This window comes from Austrofundulus limnaeus, unplaced genomic scaffold, assembly GCF_001266775.1.
Source record: "Austrofundulus limnaeus strain Quisiro unplaced genomic scaffold, Austrofundulus_limnaeus-1.0 Scaffold44, whole genome shotgun sequence".
Taxonomy (NCBI): Eukaryota; Metazoa; Chordata; class Actinopteri; order Cyprinodontiformes; family Rivulidae; genus Austrofundulus; species Austrofundulus limnaeus.
This window is the reverse complement of record NW_013952446.1, coordinates 1,393,951-1,412,642: the sequence shown is the minus strand read 5'-3', so window position 1 is coordinate 1,412,642 and position 18,692 is coordinate 1,393,951. Positions and strand designations below refer to the sequence as shown.

Sequence of the window (18,692 nt, the reverse complement as noted above, 5' to 3'; positions counted from 1 at the left end):
TTAAACTTGTTGAAGTCCAAGGTGTTTGAAGTGCACGAAATGCCTGGGCAGCATCAGGATCCTGTGACCTGAAAACAAGAGGAAAACTTGCCACTGAACTATTTTTGTCATATTTCTTTCAAACAATGGGAATATAAATGTAACCACAAATGCTAATAGATAGTATATAAACAGGGTTGCAATTTTAGATTGTTGCTGTTGACTTAAAATAATAATTAATAAGATGCTTTTAAAAATCTTTGATAACATAAACTAAATTAAAGACCTAGCATTTCTAGAAGGAATTCATAATGCCAACTGCAAAAAAATTTAGACAAGGATCATCTTAAATAAAAAATCAGAATCAGAAAAAAAAACAGAAATTATGGAGAAATAGTCATTTTGGTCAATGTTGAAAATAAGGTTATGCACAATATAATGCGAAGCTGCAAGATATCTGGCTCAGAGTATGTGTTGGACTTGACTCTCAGTTAGTACCACACCTAATTTTAGATCAGTGTCTGAAAATAAACAGTGTTTTTGCCACTTCTGTGTTAGATCATGATTGCCTGGGCTTTGATATACTTGGGTCTTTCAATATACTGTATATATATATAATTTCCTTATAACTTATAGGTGCTCCTATAACATGATGTTTGGGCTTGGAAAAGCACAAAAGTGACACTACATTCCAGTTTCAGTTTTCTGAGACACTGAACTGGAGAAAACAAAAACATTACCACAGCATGATACTGCCACCAATGTGCTTTACTATGAATATGTTGTTTTTAGAATGAGAAGTGTTGCTTCATGCATGTAACATTTTATTGCATTATCCATGAAATATAACAAATAAAAAAAATAGTCTCAAGTAATTAAGAATTTTATCTTCAACTATTTTTTAAACAGTGTAGTTTTTCTGGACACTCTTTGTGACACTCTGTCCTTATTTTGCTGCCACAGCTTAAAAGTTCATCCCGTGCTAGTTACTGGGTTTAACTCTGGTGTTTGTTTTAGTTCTTAGAAACTCAAGGTTAAGCATGTTGTGAGAGAGATTTTCACTGTTTAAAAAATGTTAGTAAGACTACAACAGACGTGTGTATGAACTGAGTCCAAATGATCAAACTACTTATTACAATATACAACAAAAGAAAGTAGTTTATCAGAAACTGAATATGATTAAGTTCTCTTACTTAGAATTGTTCAATAAGAACAAAAACACTGAACAGAAACAAATGAACATAAACCTTTATGTTAGTTAAACTACCTACATTTTAAAATACGTAGTAGTTAAGAAAAAAAGAGATTAAAACTAAAATAAAGTTCTGCTGTATGAAATGCTTATATAGTAACAGGGCTGCATTAATTTCCCAGAAACATTCAATTCAGTCAGTCAAGGGCACTGCTCAGGTAAATATTTAAGCTTCAAATTACCCAAAGTATGTCTAATGGTAGAGGAAATGTACAGGGATTGAACCATTAGACATTAAACAAAAACACAAGTTGGGAAAGTTTAAAAAAAGCTCAGAAAATTACATATATTTTTGTGTGCGTTTACATAAACACACGTGTTTGTTCAAGACAAGGCTTCCTCTGTTGCTCCATTTTCCTACCTGTCTGAGATGCCTTTGAATGATTTGTGGATTCACGTGTCAATCATTATTTTCTTGACCAATTACATTCACTGCATGTGGGGCGTGAAACGAGTCGATCGCTGATTGGTGCGGCAACATTATTGGCCTTGTTTGATAACATTACGGAGTCGGATTTCAGACGCGGAGACGAGGGCGGTGGTTTTCATTCAGTTCTTCGGAAGTCACTGTTTGAGAGGTCGGGAAAGGATTTCAGACCAATTCTAAGGTTTAAATATACAAGGTATGACTTTCTACATACAGCTGAAGAGTCGAGAGGTGTTTATTGATAGTGCTGGACAAACTGCGAATGCATAGCTGAAGCTAACTACTTAGCTAGCAAGCTAAACATAGCTAACAGGTAAAATAGACAAAATTATTTATAATATGGTTAGTTGAGTGATGTTTTATAACTATATAAACCGAAATTTATTTTAAGAAATGATGTTTACTTCGTAAAACTAGAAACCATCGTTGCATTTTTTGCAGGAAACAGCTAAACATAGCAGCTAGCTTGATGACAGTTGTTGCATCATCCGGGACCTAACTTTTTTTTTTATTAATATGAAAGACTAATCATTAATCTTGCAAGCGTTGATATCTTCAACTCTATTCTTAAAGCAAAAATAGTGTTTTTACTCGTGAAAACAAGTAAATTATGTATGAGATCATCATACATTTGATATTCGATTCTTCTAAAAGATTACCTATCATTTTTAAAAATTCATCTAAGTTTTTCTTGCTGTTATTACAAAACAGTGTAAAAAAGATTGCATGTGAGGCCAAAATGTTAAAATGTTAAAAATAAACAAATTGATGAATATAGGATTAATTTAATTTGTTTTTCTAAATGTTCATTTATGGATTTTATTTATTTTACTCAAAATATTCTGCAACAATTGCTTTTTTATGTATTTATTTTATTTCACAGGAACATGAATGTTGCTGTGCTCCTGTAATTGGCTTTGAGCAAAAATATTAGCTAAATGTAAATAATAAGCACAACTGGTTGCCTCTGCCACATCTCAGGTCAATTTTGAAGAAAAATAAATATTTGTGTTGCATTGAATAACATTTCGTCACCAGTCTAACTAATCTATTTTTCTGTAGTGTTTGGGCAGCACATCGCTCTGCCTCTACGAGTCCATCCCCTGTGGTTGTTCTGTTGAGGGGATGTCAGCAGCCTGTCTCGTGCGCCTGGTGAGGTGCAGTGGCCCTCATGTGGGATTGTTACAGAAGAGTCTTGTTCCACTGCCTTTTCAGCACGACCGCTACAAGAAAGAGTTCCCAACCTTCTGCAGACAACTTAATGGACCCTCAGGAATACGATACAGCAACACACGCTTTGACCCAGATAGCAGCGGCCGCCTCACTACATGGGATTCATTCGGCATCTGGGATGATCGTATCGACGAGCCCATCCTGCTTCCTCCCAGCATTCGTTATGGCAAGCCTATTCCTAAAGTCAGCTTATCAAAGGTAGGCTGTGCTTCCCTTATTGGTCAGCGCAAGGAGAATGAAGACCGCTTCCAGGTCTCCCAAATGACTGACAACATCCTCTACTTTGCTGTGTTTGACGGACATGGCGGACCAGAAGCTGCTGATTTCTGCGAAAAATACATGGAGAAGTTTATCAAGTAAGGAAAGATTAATGCATTTATATCTGTTGTTATGATAAACTGTTTTAATTTGTAAGCCAAATGTCACGCCTTTCAGCAGATTTTCCTTCTGATCTTGTTTCAGGGACTATGCGGCAGACGAAGACAACCTGGAAAAAGTTTTAACAAAAGCTTTCCTTGAAGTAGACAAAGCTTTTGCCAGACACTTACACTTCTGTCCAAATGGTAGGTTCTGTCATGCAATACTTTCTAAATAATTGTACTTTAAATATAGACACACATATATCTGTCTATATATGTAATTACGCTTTTGACTTCAGTCTTTAAACATAATATACTTATCTTACTTAGGCTTTGAGGCTTTGGATTTCCCAACTGATATGACCTGAGCAATTTTGGTTAGAGGTCTGTCGTTTTCTCCAAAGTTTGTTAATAACTGATGAATATTACCCAGAGACAAGTAGAGCAAACATTAGAATTTCAGTAGGTGAAGCATGGCATTTATTTTTACAGACAGGTATCAAGTTAAAGAACAATCTCTGTTCTTGTATGGATAAATGCAATACTGATCATAATGTTTCACAGAATGGGTGGATACGTTTTTAACTTGGCCACTATATATATTTTAAGGACTTTAGTAATTTTTAGAGAACATATTTCTGCAAACACCAAAGCAGTTTTAATAAATTGTTTGTCTTTAATTTGTTACCTGTCGCTTTCAGGACATAATAAAAAAATGTATCTGGTCTTAACCAGGTCTTAAAAGCGGCCAGCTAAAATGCAGCAACCACAACTAAGTTTGTCTTCAAATCTTACAGAAGTCTAAAGAGTAAGTAACAGCAAAGTGTTTCAAATTAAATTTATTACGTGTGAACACATAAATACAGAAGTTCATGAACAGGCAGGGTGTTCAGTGAAGCAGTTATTGAAGCCCATCAACCTGGAAAGGTTTGCAAAGGTTATTACAAACTATTAAGAGTTCAGTGCACAATGTTGAGCTTTTTATCAAATCAAATATCAGCATAACCATCACATACCAACTGTTAAACTTGATGGTGGAGAACTGATGGGTTAGGCTGATTTTCAGCCATAGAACATGGTCACAATGAGTTGATTAAGACTTTTCTTGTATACTCAAGTATTGAAGCTTACAGCTGAAGCTTGACCCTAGTTGTGTAGTGTAATGGGTCATGTATTCCTAAAACGTCCACAAATATTTTAACAGAATCTAGCAAAGAAGATGATTTCAGTTTTTTTTTTTTTTAGTGGATCAGTCAAGTTCAGACATTTTGTCACAGAATAGAACTACGTACTTTCAGTTTTTCTTCTGTTCCCTTGTTGCCTGAAAGCAAATAAATAATCTGGCGCACTTACTTTTCACAGCGCTGTTTTATTCTAATGTATTCCATTCTTTAGCATAGTGGCTTAGTTTTTGTCCATGTATTGTTTGAAGTTGTATTTGCCTTTTTTTAAGACCTGATCAGAACCAGATGTTTTTTTTAAATTATGTTCTTCTAGTTAAACAGTAGATTTGAAATTGAACATTTGCTTTATTGTTTCATTTTTATTGTAGAGTTTTGCGCAGTAAGTTATATTTTTAAAGGTTCTTTAAGCATTCCACAAAAGATTAAATCAAACTGAACTGTTTCAGTCAATAACATGATATGTTTACCTCAAGGTTACATAACCTTCAGATTAGCGTTGTTTATTTTTAAAGATTGAGACTAAGGTTACGTGTTTAATATAACAACATTTATGCCTTTTTATGTGGCCTTATTTGGGCCACGCTGTGTGAAATGTCCCAATATGCCTGTGTGTGTGTGTGCATGTTGTCTACGGCAGCTGCTGACCCAGCTAAGAGCTGGAGCCCCTTGGTACCAATGTGGATGACGAGAGGCTAGATATTGAAGGAGAGTCCAGCGGGTCCTAAATCCTGGACTACTGGAAGGTTCTCTTTCTCTCAATCCTCTCTCTCTTTCTTCTCTTACCAAGTGTTTGCTTCTTGTGAGACAGTGCTTCAGTTTGAAGACGTGAATGAGACATTCAGTATCTTGTCTGTGACAGATCTTCATCAAATGCGGCAGGTTTAGGACAGGATTTATAACAGAAACATTCACATCTGTAGCTAGTCTTTACTTACTTTTTTATAGGGAAACTGTGTCCTGCAGGCCTACAATTATTGAATCAATCAGTCAGATTTGTTATGTCTTAAACTGGTAGTTCACATCTTTTAAAGAAGGGTTCTGTGGGAAGGTTATGACCAATATTTTACTTGTTATAGATGGCTTGATACAAAACATTTAAAAAGTATCATTCTGACTGGATTAATGAGCTTAAGGGCTAGTCTGAGCAATGCCAAGAACAAAATGAATTGATGCCGCCTTAAAACGACTCCAGTTTGAAACATTTGATAGATTTTCACCTGAGTGCTCTCAAAAAATTTTGTATAAGAATCCAATAAAATCAAAATTTAAATATAGTTAAAATAACATTGAAATGGTTTTGATATGATGAATTTTCAAGATTTTCATGTGATTTTTATTTTAAGTTTGAATATTCAGTTGAGTATTTTACTTTATTTAATGAGCCTAATGTTTTTATTGTTATTTAATAACTTAAATTGAGTTTATTGTGTATATTTACTGCTATTATTTATTGTCATTATGCCGCTGGACTTTTTAAATTTCACTATGAAATTAAAAGAAACTACTTATCTACCTAATTTCACATTTCCTAATTATTAATAAAGTATTACATAATTATTTCCAAAAATAAACAGCAGCAGCAGCTAGCTGCAGCACGTTTGTATTCACTTCAAAAATAATAAAGTATTTCTAATGGAAAAACCATATAATCTGAAATTCATGGTGGTGTAATAGTTTTAAAATTGTCAAAAAAGTGTTTGCTAGAAAAGGTACACTAGTTGAGATTGGAGGTGTTTTTAAGATGGCAGCAATCCATTTGACCTTGGCTTTGTTCATTCCAGGAGCTATCTACAGCAGGTAAGATATTTATTCATAATCTTTTAACAGAATACCACTTCAAATGATCTGAACTATTCCTTTTGTAACTACAATTTACTGCTCAATATTAAAACATTTTTGCCAGACTTAAATGTTTGTAAGAAACTTTAATTTCCACCCTCAGTGACTCATTATTGTTTGCCATAAAGTGTTAGTGTTACAAATAAATTCACTTTAACATTCTTGTGAACGAGTATTATATTTTTCTGTTTGTAAATCTAAATGTGTTTTGGCCAAAAAAAGGATTTTTCTGACATTTTAGATGAGTTTGAGTTCATCTTCTTTCACTCAAGGCAGCTGCTGGACACTTCTAAGTGCTGATAATATCTACCATAGATATTGTTTTATTTACCTATTAAACTGCTGTATGATCTGCTCTGAATCTCAGCTCTGTACATCAACAGTTCCACCTACATCTTCAGCCTCCTCTGTTGTTTATTGTGTAATCTAAGCCTGCAATGACTTCCGACCCATATGTTTGTGTTTTACTCTGTGGATGTGAGGTTGTGAGATACACTGTGGTTGCTGACTGTGTGGTTCGTCAAGACTTGTTCCATGTTTGATGGTTTCTCCTATGTCTTTGTAGGACCGGAGATAAATGCAGGAACCACCGCCACTGTGGCCCTGCTGAGGGACGGCATCGAGTTGGTGGTTGCCAGCGTGGGGGACAGCCGTGCCATGCTGTGCCGCAAGAGCAAGGCCCTTAAACTCACCGTCGACCACACTCCTGAGAGGAAGGATGAGAAGGAGAGGTGAGTTATGTGACGTCAGCAGTAGGGATGGGTATCTTTGGCAATTGAATTGATTCGGTACCCATATCAGCTACCTGGGAATCGGTACCGGTACTTAACGGTACCAATTTTTGGTACTTTGTGTGTGTTTTTTTTATAATAAACTTTTATTTTTTAACATATTTCTCAATATATAAAATTAACAAATATCAAGACAACATCCAACTCTTTGTATTGTAACATCAGTTGTGTAACTTATTTCTTTAAGGTGAAAACTGTTGAAAACAACAAGACTGTTTTGTCTTATTGCACAAATTAAAATSSAGCTCCACGTGTTTCTATTGATGTCATTTCCCAGCTAGAAAAATGTGATGGAGGTCCATGGAAGGCAAATAAGTTTAAATCAAATAAGCAAAAAAGGATTGAGTTAAAATAAATAAAATGTATTAAAGCTACATTTTGAGCATCCAAAACACGTCCAACACTTCCCGCTGGCTGCTTGTGTTCCTTCAGGTCCGATGCGTTCGGACTGTCAGGAAGCACCTCTTGTTGTTTTTCTCTGCCGGTCTCTGTTTAATGGCGGATGAAATAAAGAAAGTGGTGATACTTTCTTTACTTGGAGCAAGCGAACGTCGTGCTCACAAGATAATTAATCCACCAGATAATTCAGAGGCGGTCTGTTCGGTGAGTTTAGGAGCTGCGAGGCTCACTAAGCTATGTTCAGACAAAGCTGTTTACTGAACCAGCGGCTGCTGATGTCATTAACTCTTACGTGATGCTGCGTTCAGGACAAGCATGGAAAAGTCACCGCTCTTAAGACAATACGGTCGCATTGATGCGTTTAGGTACCAAAACATGGCACCGTTTGTTACGTGAATAGGTTCTCGGTAGTACCGACAAAATTCAGTCGGTACTTTAAAAAGTATTGAATTCGGTACCCATCCCTAGTCAGTAGTAATGGACAACTTCCTCAACAGCTTCTGTCAGAAGAAACCATAGGTTGATTAATTTTTTTTCTACAGTAGTTACTGGCCTCGGCTCAAATTGTTTTTTTTTTTTTTGTTTGTTTTGTTTTGTTTTTTTGTTTGTTTGTTTTTTGTCTGAAAAATCCAACTTTGTCATTTTCCTCAATTCATGTTATTCTTAAGGGTAAAGAAAAGTGGAGGCTTTATCACCTGGAACAGTCTGGGACAGCCCAATGTCAACGGGAGGTTGGCGATGACGCGCAGCATTGGCGACTTTGACCTGAAGAAGACTGGAGTCATTGCTGAGCCTGAGACCAAAAAAATAACGGTAGGAAGTTTTTTTTATTTAGAATCTGAACCCAAATTAAATTCAGTTTCCCTTGTGTAATACCTCCAAGTTAAAAATTGTTGCTTTTGCACAAAAAGTTTATTTTTTAATGAACTTATTTGTTAAACTTCTTCTTTTTAAAGTGTTTGAGAAGTTTAATTGTTGCTTTTCCTCGTCTCAGTTGCACCATGTCCATGACTCCTTCCTGGCTCTGACTACTGACGGAATTAACTTTATTATGAATAGTCAGGAGATCTGCAATGTTATCAACCAGTGCCATGACCCCAGAGAGGCAGCTCAGAGAATATCTGACCAGGTAAAAGAAATAAAAATCACACCAAAATTTAAATAATTTTGCTGACAGAAACTCCGTTTGGTGTGAAGGAATGGGTTTACCCCCGCAATCAAACAACAAAAACACTATTTTATTTGGTTTCTAGCAAACTTTTGACCTTTTTTGTTTTCTTACCTTTCAGGCTCTTCATTATGGTACTGAGGACAACAGCACAATCATCGTGGTGCCATTTGGTGCTTGGGGAAAACACAAGAGTTCGGACACAAGTTTCTCCTTCAGCAGAAGTTTTGTGTCAAGTGGCCGCTGGGCCTAGTCAGCAGGTCACTGGAATAAAAAGATCAGGTCTGTGGACTCAATCATAACATGTGCAATACAGTATGTGCCCTTAAATTAACATAAAGATGGCAGTTTGCTCATACATTGATACCTACTGGGTATAACATGTTACTTAGAGCAGCTTCTGTGAAGTAGGAGGCAGTAAAATCATAATGTGCACTAAACTGAGACAACAATATCTTCCTGATGTAAGCTTTTCATGTCAGCAACTTGCAGCTCATAGGTGCTAAAAGCTGACAAGTATTTAAAGAAGACAGGTTTGTTTAGCTAATTACTGTACCTATATTTGAAATGTTTTACTCCCAAAGTAAAACTAGCTTGGACAAGTTGCATTTAAAGAAAAATGTTAAATAGTTTTTGTATTTCTCCACCAATTTTAAGTCTAAAGGTTTTACGTTTGGCCATATTGTCACAGTGACTACCTGCTTAAAATATAGGGAAAAAAAACAGCACTTAAATTGAAATGCTTGATAATCATTGGAGAGAATTCAAAATCATTTTTAAGCACATAAATGAGTAAATTATCTATCAGGGGCATAGCATTTGTTCTTAAAATGATCAAAAGCACTTACAGGAGTGTGAGAGGGAATTTTGCAAAACTACATTGATCTTTAAACAACCGCTCACCCACCTCAGATCAATAAGGGATTAGACTAAAAAGAAATTAAGCAAAAGCCTGCAATTTGCCATTGACTCACTTTGTTTTAGAGCTACCACACAAGACATGCATATTTAAAATGTGCTCAGTTATTTAAAAAAAGAAAGCTATAGCAGTTTACGGGGCTTAATTTGTTAAATAAAATTCTACTTAAACATCTGTTTGTGGCCCAGAATATTATTCATATGGGATTAAGAATCAGAGTTCTCTCTTAACAGAGGAGATTACTTTACTACTTCACGTTGCTTTGCAGATATCCTGGTATGTCTAAATTATTTTTAAGCCACGAGAACAGCATAATTATTAGGTAATGTTTTATAAAAAAGTCCCTGACAGATTTTAAGACTTTATATTAGTTTCAAAGTGTCAAAAAATCCAGTGTTTATAAACATATCTGCCTGAGTTTCCACCTAAACAATACTACATACTATTTTTTTGTGTGTGTTCAGATAATTTACCAAACCACCACTGAAAGACGGCTGCCCATTTCTACAATCCTGGGAGAATTTAGTCAGGTTTTCAGTGCTTTGGAGTATCTCTAAATGTTTTTATTATAATCACATTTCAAAGACTGAAACATCTTTTTTTTCCTTCCAATTTAAACACTGCTTTTGGTTGTGTATCAATACCTGATCTAAAATGCTTTTTGCTGAGGCACAAACAAATGTTCAGGGTACAGAAATGTATTGTGTAAGTTTTTGTAAATAGATGTATTTATGTATTTGTGTTATACTGACAGTTATGTATATTTGTTTAATATCTATCCATGATCCCACATATCTGAATGTTTGACACACGCAGTTTAGGCGCTTGTGTTGTACAAAGCTGCATTATTATTATTTTTTCTTGTAAGTCAAATTTATTCTGGAATTATTTCTACCTTGTTGTATTTCTTGGGAAGAACAAAGCACTCAATGCAACTCTAAATCTCTGCCAAGAGCCATGTATGACAGTGTGAATATTTGCTTAAGAAAACAATCTGAATTTGTACAGGCATCTGTAATTAAGATGGAACTTGGCCGACTTATTGTGAGTTGACACGTTAAAGACGGACTGTCTAGTTCTTGTTCAGTTTGTATTATTCTTTGTGTTTAGTATTAAGCAAATGCATCGCTTCATATTTATCAGCATTGTTTTGTCCTGGACAGCTGCAAACATGTTGTGTAACAATCCTAAATCTCACCTGTAAATAAGACTGACTCATCTGATGAGCCTGTGATTTGCTATCATTATAAGGACTTTTGTCTTTTACCCTAACAGAGCTTACTACCACAACCTAAAGGTATCTGTCACTCAGCGTTCAAGTACTTGTACCTGGTTTTAATGCTGTGCAAATATTCTCTCTGCAGCTGTAGATGTGACTCAACGCTGTTAGTACTGTGATTATATATATATATGTATACATAAATATTTTATTTGTATTAATTATTTTTTGGGACTTAAATGACTTAAAATAAAAAATAACATGTCAAACTGTTTTTGTGCATGTGGTTTACTACATTTCCCTTGGTTAGGTTTTTGTACGTACATTTAGCACACTGACAGCCATGTTGCATTATTTGCAGTCATGCAAAAATTATTGTTCTTTCATGAGATTTTTTTTTTGAACCAGAGTTGTTTATGTGCCTAAAAAAATTAAAAACGCAATACTAGAGGAACTTCTTCCTCTTTCTATGCTCCATTCTTTATGAAGGTACCACTTAACACAGGGGTGCCCAACCTTTTTTGAACCAAGAGCTACTTTTGAAGTTGGCAGTTTGCCGAGAGCTACTCGTCTGGTCTCGGTATCAAAAAAACATGGTCTCCCTACTCTTCACTTCTTTAAAGTAAATAAAACAACGTAATGTGTTGCTAGTTTTATTTAATTTAAAGTATAGTCAAACAAAACTATCTACTTAACCATATATTTACCTACCAAAAAAATCCTTACTTAACTCCTGACAGAGAAACATAAAAGTGATGCTCGAACAAAAAGGATCATTTTTTTAACCTTCTTCAATTAGTACTCCCTGTAACGTGTGAGCTATGAGGGCTGAAAACATTCCCAGTGAGAACCAGAGTCAAATAACTTTGGAGCACGGGAACTCGTCTCCATTATTCAAAGAACTCTCCTCTCTTCTCTCCATACAGGGGAGGAAAAACAAAACAAAAATCTATCAGGGTCAACGTGGCTACCACAAGAATGGTATTTTTTTTTCATTTATTTAACAAATTAAATAAATGAAAAATAAATTATTTTTCACCAAAAAGAGTTGATGGTCAGATATTGTCCAAGATTAACCTTCAGGGTGGAGTTAGCTCGCTAGCAGCCTCGCACCAATGACCTATCCACGTCATCATTTACCCAGAATGCTTTCCGTGTAAATAAAATGGCCCCGTCCGTGTAATATATTTTTAAACTTTTAGTTTAAAAATTATAAAAACTAAACCGCCTACAGAATTTTTACAGTCTTTATTTTACAGTTAAAATACATGTTTATCAAATAAAGTCTAATGTTACACTAATCATGGATCCCTTTAACTTACTAACAAGTTGAATAAAGATTTATTAAACTTTTATTTAATGCCAGTAAATTTTATGATTGGTGTTCACTGATGTCCTTTAGTTTATTTCAGTCATCAAAAGAGTGTTTGGTTGTATTGTGGCAGGAATGAACAGAATATTCCCACAGAATGGCTGAACTATTCCTTTAAAGGGAGCTCTGCTCTTTATCAGAGTTTTTTTCAGTGTAACCCCTCCTAGTGTGGAGAAACCATATGTAAATCCTGAATCGGGCAGGTTTTAGTGTAAAATCACCAAATGTAATTCTGCGTAACTCTGCTGCCGGCCTTGTGTTCACGTCCCCATGAGAGGACAGTAAAGGGTTACTCCTCTGTGCAGTTTGTTGGGGGGGTCACAGTTAAAACTATCTGTCCCTCAACAACCAGTGGGATTCAGCACCGATCATCAGATCTGTTCCAGCTGCCTTTTTGTCATTTTGTTGAGCGGTGAGTCTCTCTTTACTTTGCAACATCAGGGTTTGTTTGTTTAATTTGCTGAGTGTTGGAAGAAAAAAAACTCCCAAATTTCAAACTAATGATGCTGCTGGACGTGTTAGAGTAAAATGTTTTTTGTTTCAATCTGAATGTCACTGTTAGATTAAAGAAAAGCCACATAATAAGCTGAAAACGACAAGTATGTCTCTTCTGTGTGTCTTTAAGATATTTTCTGTTTTTATTATTACCGTGATGACTTTAATAAAGTGCATCAAACTAAACCTAAACAGGAAAAAAAAAACAGCAGCAATAAAAAATAAAATTGTCTGTGCAGTCATTTGGTAGTAATTCATTTATGTAATTACAGTAATTGATTATTTGTGTTTTTGTGCATAATATCATACAGTACATGATCTCATTCTTAAAGCGTATTTTAATCGGGAATAAATAAGACATTTCCTCAATCATACTGTATATCACCAAGAATTTAAGGCATTTTATTTGGTTTTTACGCCTTAAATATACCAACTTTTAATTATAAGTTCTGTTTTTGAAACGAGACATAAACGAAAGGTCACATCTCCTTGACACTATAAATTGTAGATTTTTTTATGAGTGAAAACGGTTGCATGTGAAAATATTTATTTAAATAAGCTTAGGATTCAGTTTCCTCATAATTATATAAAAAAACATTTTTCTTCCCAGTTACATTTGTAAATTATAAACCTAAACCCCTCCTGCAACAATGTGTTTAGAGGCTAGTGTTTCATTTTTTATGCTTTCATTTAGTTTTTTATTCTGTTATCAGACAAATTTTAAAACTAATTTTTGTAGGAACATGTTACTTATTTTTGCATTTGCCAGCTGAAGTTAAAGAGTGTTCTTGGTCCAATTTTTAGTATTTATCAGACACTGTTTCAGGAAATGAATGGATTTATGCTTATTTTAATAGTTTTATTTTCTTGATGGCTAGTTGTGTTATCTCGACTTCATTTTTAATGTGAGATTAAAAATGAAATATTTAAACAAACCTAAGCCTTTAAATTAAAGTTTATATTTTAGAAATAATAGGATTTCTTTAAAATCTCATAATATTAAATAATCACTAATGTGTGATGATGTTAAAACTGTTACAGGAATTATACCAAAGTGTTTTGCATGTTGCACTTCATGTATAAAAATATTATTTTATTTTAATTTTATTTTAATTGTATTTTTTTACTTCTGGTTTCATTATTGTTTTAATTACCTCCAAAAACTAACAGCTCAACCCGTTTTACTCTGGACATCCTAATACCAATACAGCTTTTCAAAGATTTTTTAAAAAATTATTAAGAATTAAATCTTTTTTAAACACCAACCTTTATAAAAAAAAATCACATAAGAATATTTAACTGATAAATAATATGAGGAATTTGATCTTTGCTCAAGTGGCATTTTTGGCCATTGTGTTTTAGACTGAAAAAGAATAAAAATGAAAAACACTTTATTGCATTGAATTGACGTATATGACTAATAATAAAAAATACTAAACTAATATTAAAATAAAAAAATGAATCTAAAATAAATGATCAATAAAATAAATGATTAATAATCTAAAATTATTCCTAAAAATCAGCTTCTAACTTGAGCTAAACGTTTATTTCCTGTTTTACAGAGAAACTCTGGATCCTTCATTTTGCATCAATAATAAATCAGCACTTGTTTACCTCACACCCTTCCAGGGTTCTATAGCCGTGTGGTTTGATGGAGGGGGCCGGTCACATCAACATCGCCATGATAGAAGACATCGGCTCCAACGGGACGGCCGGGTCCAGAACCCGGACCACCTTGGACTGGAGCAGGCAGACTTGTGGTTCCACTGTGAGCTTCCACAACATCCATTACAAAGTCCGTCTGCAGAGCGGTTTACTCTGCAGCAGGAAAATCAGCTCCAGAGAAATACTGCTGGACCTGAAGTAAGTTCTAAAATAAATACATACATTTTTTCTGCCACCCTGAAAGGCAGGCGACACTGTAACTACCTGTGTGTGTCTCTCTGTTGGCAAAATATCAAAGGATAAATTTCAATTAAACTTTGGAATCAACCCAATTCAAAAAAAGATTTCAAAGAGAATTGAAAAGAACGCATTGTGGAGAAAATGTTTTTAAGTAAAATTAAAATCACTTTTCAAAATTAATTATATGGGGCTAAATCTAAGCATGTATTTGAATATATTTTTTAAGTTCTGTGTTTTTCAGTGAGGGTTTGCTGCAGCTTGTTGTTTCCTCTGTCTGGAACAACAGTGAATGAACTCGTCCTGTGGTTCCTCTCAGATGGGATTAAACACTCCTGACATTTCCCATGGAAGAATGAATGAATTCACAAGTGTTTTGACCTTTTCCTGCCTCTCTGTTAATTATATTATATTAAGCATGGGTTCTTGCATATAATCTCTCTAAAGCACTAAAGGGGAGTGAAATAAACCAAGTCACGTAATCCAGCAGGAGACTTTTTACTTTAAATTCTATCACTGGCCCTTTGTGCTGCTTTTGTGTAACTATTGTTTCTGTTTTCTTGTTATTGTTGAGCATTTTTTTGTTTGTTTTTGAAAATCAAGGATTTAATTAGAACTTGAACATTTTTTTCTTTTACCAATATGTGTGTGTTAAGTTTGCAGTTTTGTATTAAATTACATACTGTATTTGTATTTACTAAGAATAGGAAAGTGTTCATTTTGGTAAAAGTGCAGGAAAAATCACATTAAAATTTCTTCTTTATATAATATGTAAAATATAAACACAATATATTTATCTGGAAATAGTTGCAAAATGTATTTGGCTTTGAGTCCATTTCTCCATAATTGGACACAAACCCTTATGGTTGTGTTTTGCAGTGGGATTATGCAACCTGGTTTGAACGCTGTTCTCGGACCGACTGGTAGTGGAAAATCTTCGTAAGTACCTTAATCTGATCTTCACAAAAAAAGAAAAGAAAAGATCAAAAATGTGTACATGTTTTAATGCATATATATGTAGTACAATTTGTTTTAAAATTTTATTTTTTTATGTATTATATCTTAATACACATAAACTAAAACATGGTAACTTATAGGAGCTCCTTATGTTGACCTGCATTCTTGAGTTTATCTCTATACATTGGTGAAAATCTTGTAAGAATATTTGTGAGCTTCAATTTTTCACGCAGCACTGCATCAAAGATTTTATTTTATTTTATTTTATTTTATTTTATTTTATTTTGAAAATGAGATGTGTTTAATTTTGTGCTTCCAAAGGTTCTTGGATATTTTGGCTGCGAGGAAAGAACCTATGGGTCTCTCAGGGGAAGTTCTTATTGATGGAGCCCCTCAGCCTCCAAACTTCAAATGCCTCTCTGGCTACGTGGTCCAGGTGGAGCGAAAACTCAAGGCTTTTGCTCTGTTTATGCTTCCGTGTGCACGTGTAGCACACTTGGTGAACTGCATGTGTATTATTGTTATTTCAAACAGGAAAATTGCTGACTCATACAAAAATGGCAGGTTTTGCATCACATAAAACCATGCTGTCATTCCTGTCTCCTTTAGGACGACGTGGTTACGGGCACGTTGACCGTGAGGCAGAATCTCAGTTTTTCTGCTGCGCTTCGGCTCCCAAGTTCTGTGCCTCAGAGTGAGAAAGAGGCTCGAGTTAATCACCTCATCGAAGAGCTGGGTCTCACTGAAGTGGCTGACTCAAAGGTACACAGGTTCCTCACCTTCGTCCATAACCCTTCACCTACCATAGTACCTGAGTTTGCAGGTGACACAATAAGGTAAATGAGTTATATATCCTTTGTGGGCTTTTCCCCCTCCAGGTGGGCACACATATGACCCGGGGGATCTCAGGAGGAGAAAGGAAAAGAACAAACATCGGTATGGAGCTGATTATTGATCCTGCAGTCTTGTTTCTGGACGAGCCAACCACAGGCCTGGATGCTAGCACCGCTAACTCTGTTCTGCTCCTGCTGAAAAGGTGATGAACAGATGAAACTTTGTTGAATCCCGTTAGCGCCTTGGATGGCTTTATTTGGTTTCACTGTCTGTTTTCAGGATGGCTGGTCAGGGAAGGACCATAATCCTGTCCATCCACCAACCTCGCTACTCCATCTACAGACTGTTCGACACTCTGACCCTGCTGGTTAATGGCAAAATGGTGTATCATGGACCAGCGCCAAATGCTTTGGACTACTTTGCCAACATTGGTGATTAATGCTAAATTTTTATAATGCCCTTCAGGCTATTAGATTTTACTTTCATTTGTAAATCAGTATTTTTTAAAGCTACCAGAATGTATGCCATTAGAATTTTTCTCAACAAAGAGGGCAAATGCAATTTCTGTTCCAGGCTATCCATGTGAGCCTCACAACAACCCAGCTGACTTCTTTCTTGATGTTCTAAATGGAGACTTCACTGAACCAGTCCACACTGCTGCAGGTAGTATCCTGATGATGCTGTATGATTACGAAAACTCTAAAAGATCTGTTTTTTTGAAAGCAGTGTGATTTATTTAAATGCTTGTTCCCATGCAAAGCAAACTAAAAAAAAATCTTAATAAATGAATTTTCTGTCATATATATGTGGTAAAATGTTCTTTCTTTTAAGAGACACTTCTGGAAAGAGGAATTTTGTTTCCTTTCAAGTCGCATGGCATTTGAACAACAAAACCTCTTTTTAATTCCGGTCTTTACGGACAGATTTGGACTTTGAGGAGCCGGGCACCACCAGACAGAGCATTGAGGAGCACCTTGTGGGAGAGTACAGAAACAGCAGCTATTTTATAGGCACACAAGCCGAGTTAAAACGCATTGTGCAGAATAAGGACTTTATATCCCAAGTGAAGTCCCGCACCATCACCTACAACACCTCCTTCTTCCACCAGCTCCGATGGGTCTTCCAGAGAACCTTTCAGAACCTCATGTTGAACCCTCAAACATCTGTGGCTCAGGTAACTAAACTAGACAAGTCTTTTTTTTATACATTACAAGTTCAAGTTTATTGTTTTGCCTCATCTTTTTCAAAAGAGCAAAGCTTTGATCAATCTTTCCCTTTGAAGGGGTCACTTCACTGCCCTCATTAGTCATCCCAGGGCGGCAAAATGCTGTTAGAAGTCTCCTCACTTTAGGAATTATTAACAGCTAATTGGCCCCAAATAAGTCAAAAATAATCCCACAGGAGATGCTGTGGGTGGCGTGGGCACTCTAATCGGCTTTGGTGACTGTTGTGACCTGACTCCTGCCTCTTAGTGCCTAGATCTGAACTGATATCATATCCGGCGAAAGCCGCTTGGGCTCAGATCTGTGGGTCGTCACATGACAGCATCATGACCTGTCCCCCTCGCCGCAGCCTTGATTCCACATGAGGGACTGAGGGGAATGAGGTTAAAAAAGGCTCAACCTTAGTGACTTATCCATTCACCCTGGGAACCTGCTGGTCCTGTCATAACCTGTAAACTATTGGGCTTAGAACTTGTGTCGCTCTCTTTGTCGGCCATCTGTTCCCGACCGCTCGCATCCAAGAGGAGCAGTCTGCAAACCCTGACCTCTGATTCAAAGTGTTGTCCTGTGATGAGAATATGTTGCCCTGAGATGTCACTCCGACCCTTTGAACTTTGGCACATTTTGTCCCATTACAACCACAAACGTCAAAGTATTTTACTGGGACTTTTACAGCTGCAAGCATTTTGGGGTGTATTTCTGCAAGCTTTTAATTTGTAGAAGCTTTTGCCCGTTCTGTTTTTGCAAAATATCTCAAGCTCAGTCAAACTTCAGCAACTTTTTCAGTTCTTGCCACAGATTCTTACTTGGATTTAGGTCTAGACTTTGAATGGATACATTTTCAGCCCGGCGACTCCGGCCCCTCCTTTAGGGAAAGCAAATTGTTTGTGCTGTTTTAACACCAGGACATAATAGAAACAGTGTGTCATTTCTTTAAGTACAAGCATGTTTATTAAAGAAATTGCACTATTATAAACATTCTATTTTTTTTGTTTGAATAATTTGTTGTGCACTACATTAGAGGCAATATCATGTAAAATCAACTTTTTTGAGTTTTATATCATGTTATAATGTTATGCTCTCATAAAAAAACATGCCCAAAGCCTTGCTTAGACTCATTCATGCATGTTTGAGAAATCC

At 35.7% G+C, this 18,692-nt stretch overlaps 2 protein-coding genes across 3 annotated transcripts; both read left to right on the top strand.

Annotated features, from left to right (window-relative positions):
* The first annotated feature begins 1,733 nt into the window (after positions 1-1,733).
* Positions 1,734-10,990, top strand: ppm1kb (protein phosphatase, Mg2+/Mn2+ dependent 1Kb). 2 transcript variants are annotated; one of them, XM_014007786.1, is made up of 8 exons: positions 1,734-1,854; positions 2,721-3,247; positions 3,354-3,454; positions 6,839-7,004; positions 8,132-8,276; positions 8,458-8,592; positions 8,753-8,913; positions 10,015-10,990. In XM_014007786.1, the coding sequence occupies exons 2-7, from the start codon at positions 2,784-2,786 to the stop codon at positions 8,882-8,884; spliced, it is 1,143 nt and encodes a 380-aa protein (XP_013863240.1). In that variant the 5' UTR covers positions 1,734-1,854; positions 2,721-2,783; the 3' UTR covers positions 8,885-8,913; positions 10,015-10,990. The 2 variants fall into 2 exon arrangements, with proteins under 2 accessions (XP_013863240.1, XP_013863238.1); XM_014007784.1 differs by having other exon boundaries at positions 8,753-10,990.
* Positions 10,991-12,124: 1,134 nt separating this feature from the next.
* On the top strand, positions 12,125-17,503 carry abcg2d (ATP binding cassette subfamily G member 2 (JR blood group); the record flags this gene model as incomplete). Its single annotated transcript, XM_014007783.1, is given in 9 exon segments — positions 12,125-12,553; positions 14,266-14,499; positions 15,418-15,477; positions 15,817-15,931; positions 16,105-16,257; positions 16,374-16,531; positions 16,609-16,760; positions 16,903-16,992; positions 17,253-17,503. Coding segments are annotated over 8 exon segments (1,191 nt in total), but the record flags the coding sequence as incomplete, so codon positions are not given.
* Positions 17,504-18,692: the final 1,189 nt, after the last annotated feature.

Coding starts and splice junctions, on each gene's coding strand:
- ppm1kb (XM_014007786.1), top strand. CDS start 2,784: ATGTCAGCAGCCTGTCTCGTGCGCCTGGTGAGGTGCAGTGGCCCTCAT. Junction 3,455..6,838: donor CTTACACTTCTGTCCAAATG/GTAGGTTCTGTC, acceptor ATGTCTTTGTAG/GACCGGAGATAAATGCAGGA. Junction 8,277..8,457: donor CTGAGACCAAAAAAATAACG/GTAGGAAGTTTT, acceptor TCCTCGTCTCAG/TTGCACCATGTCCATGACTC.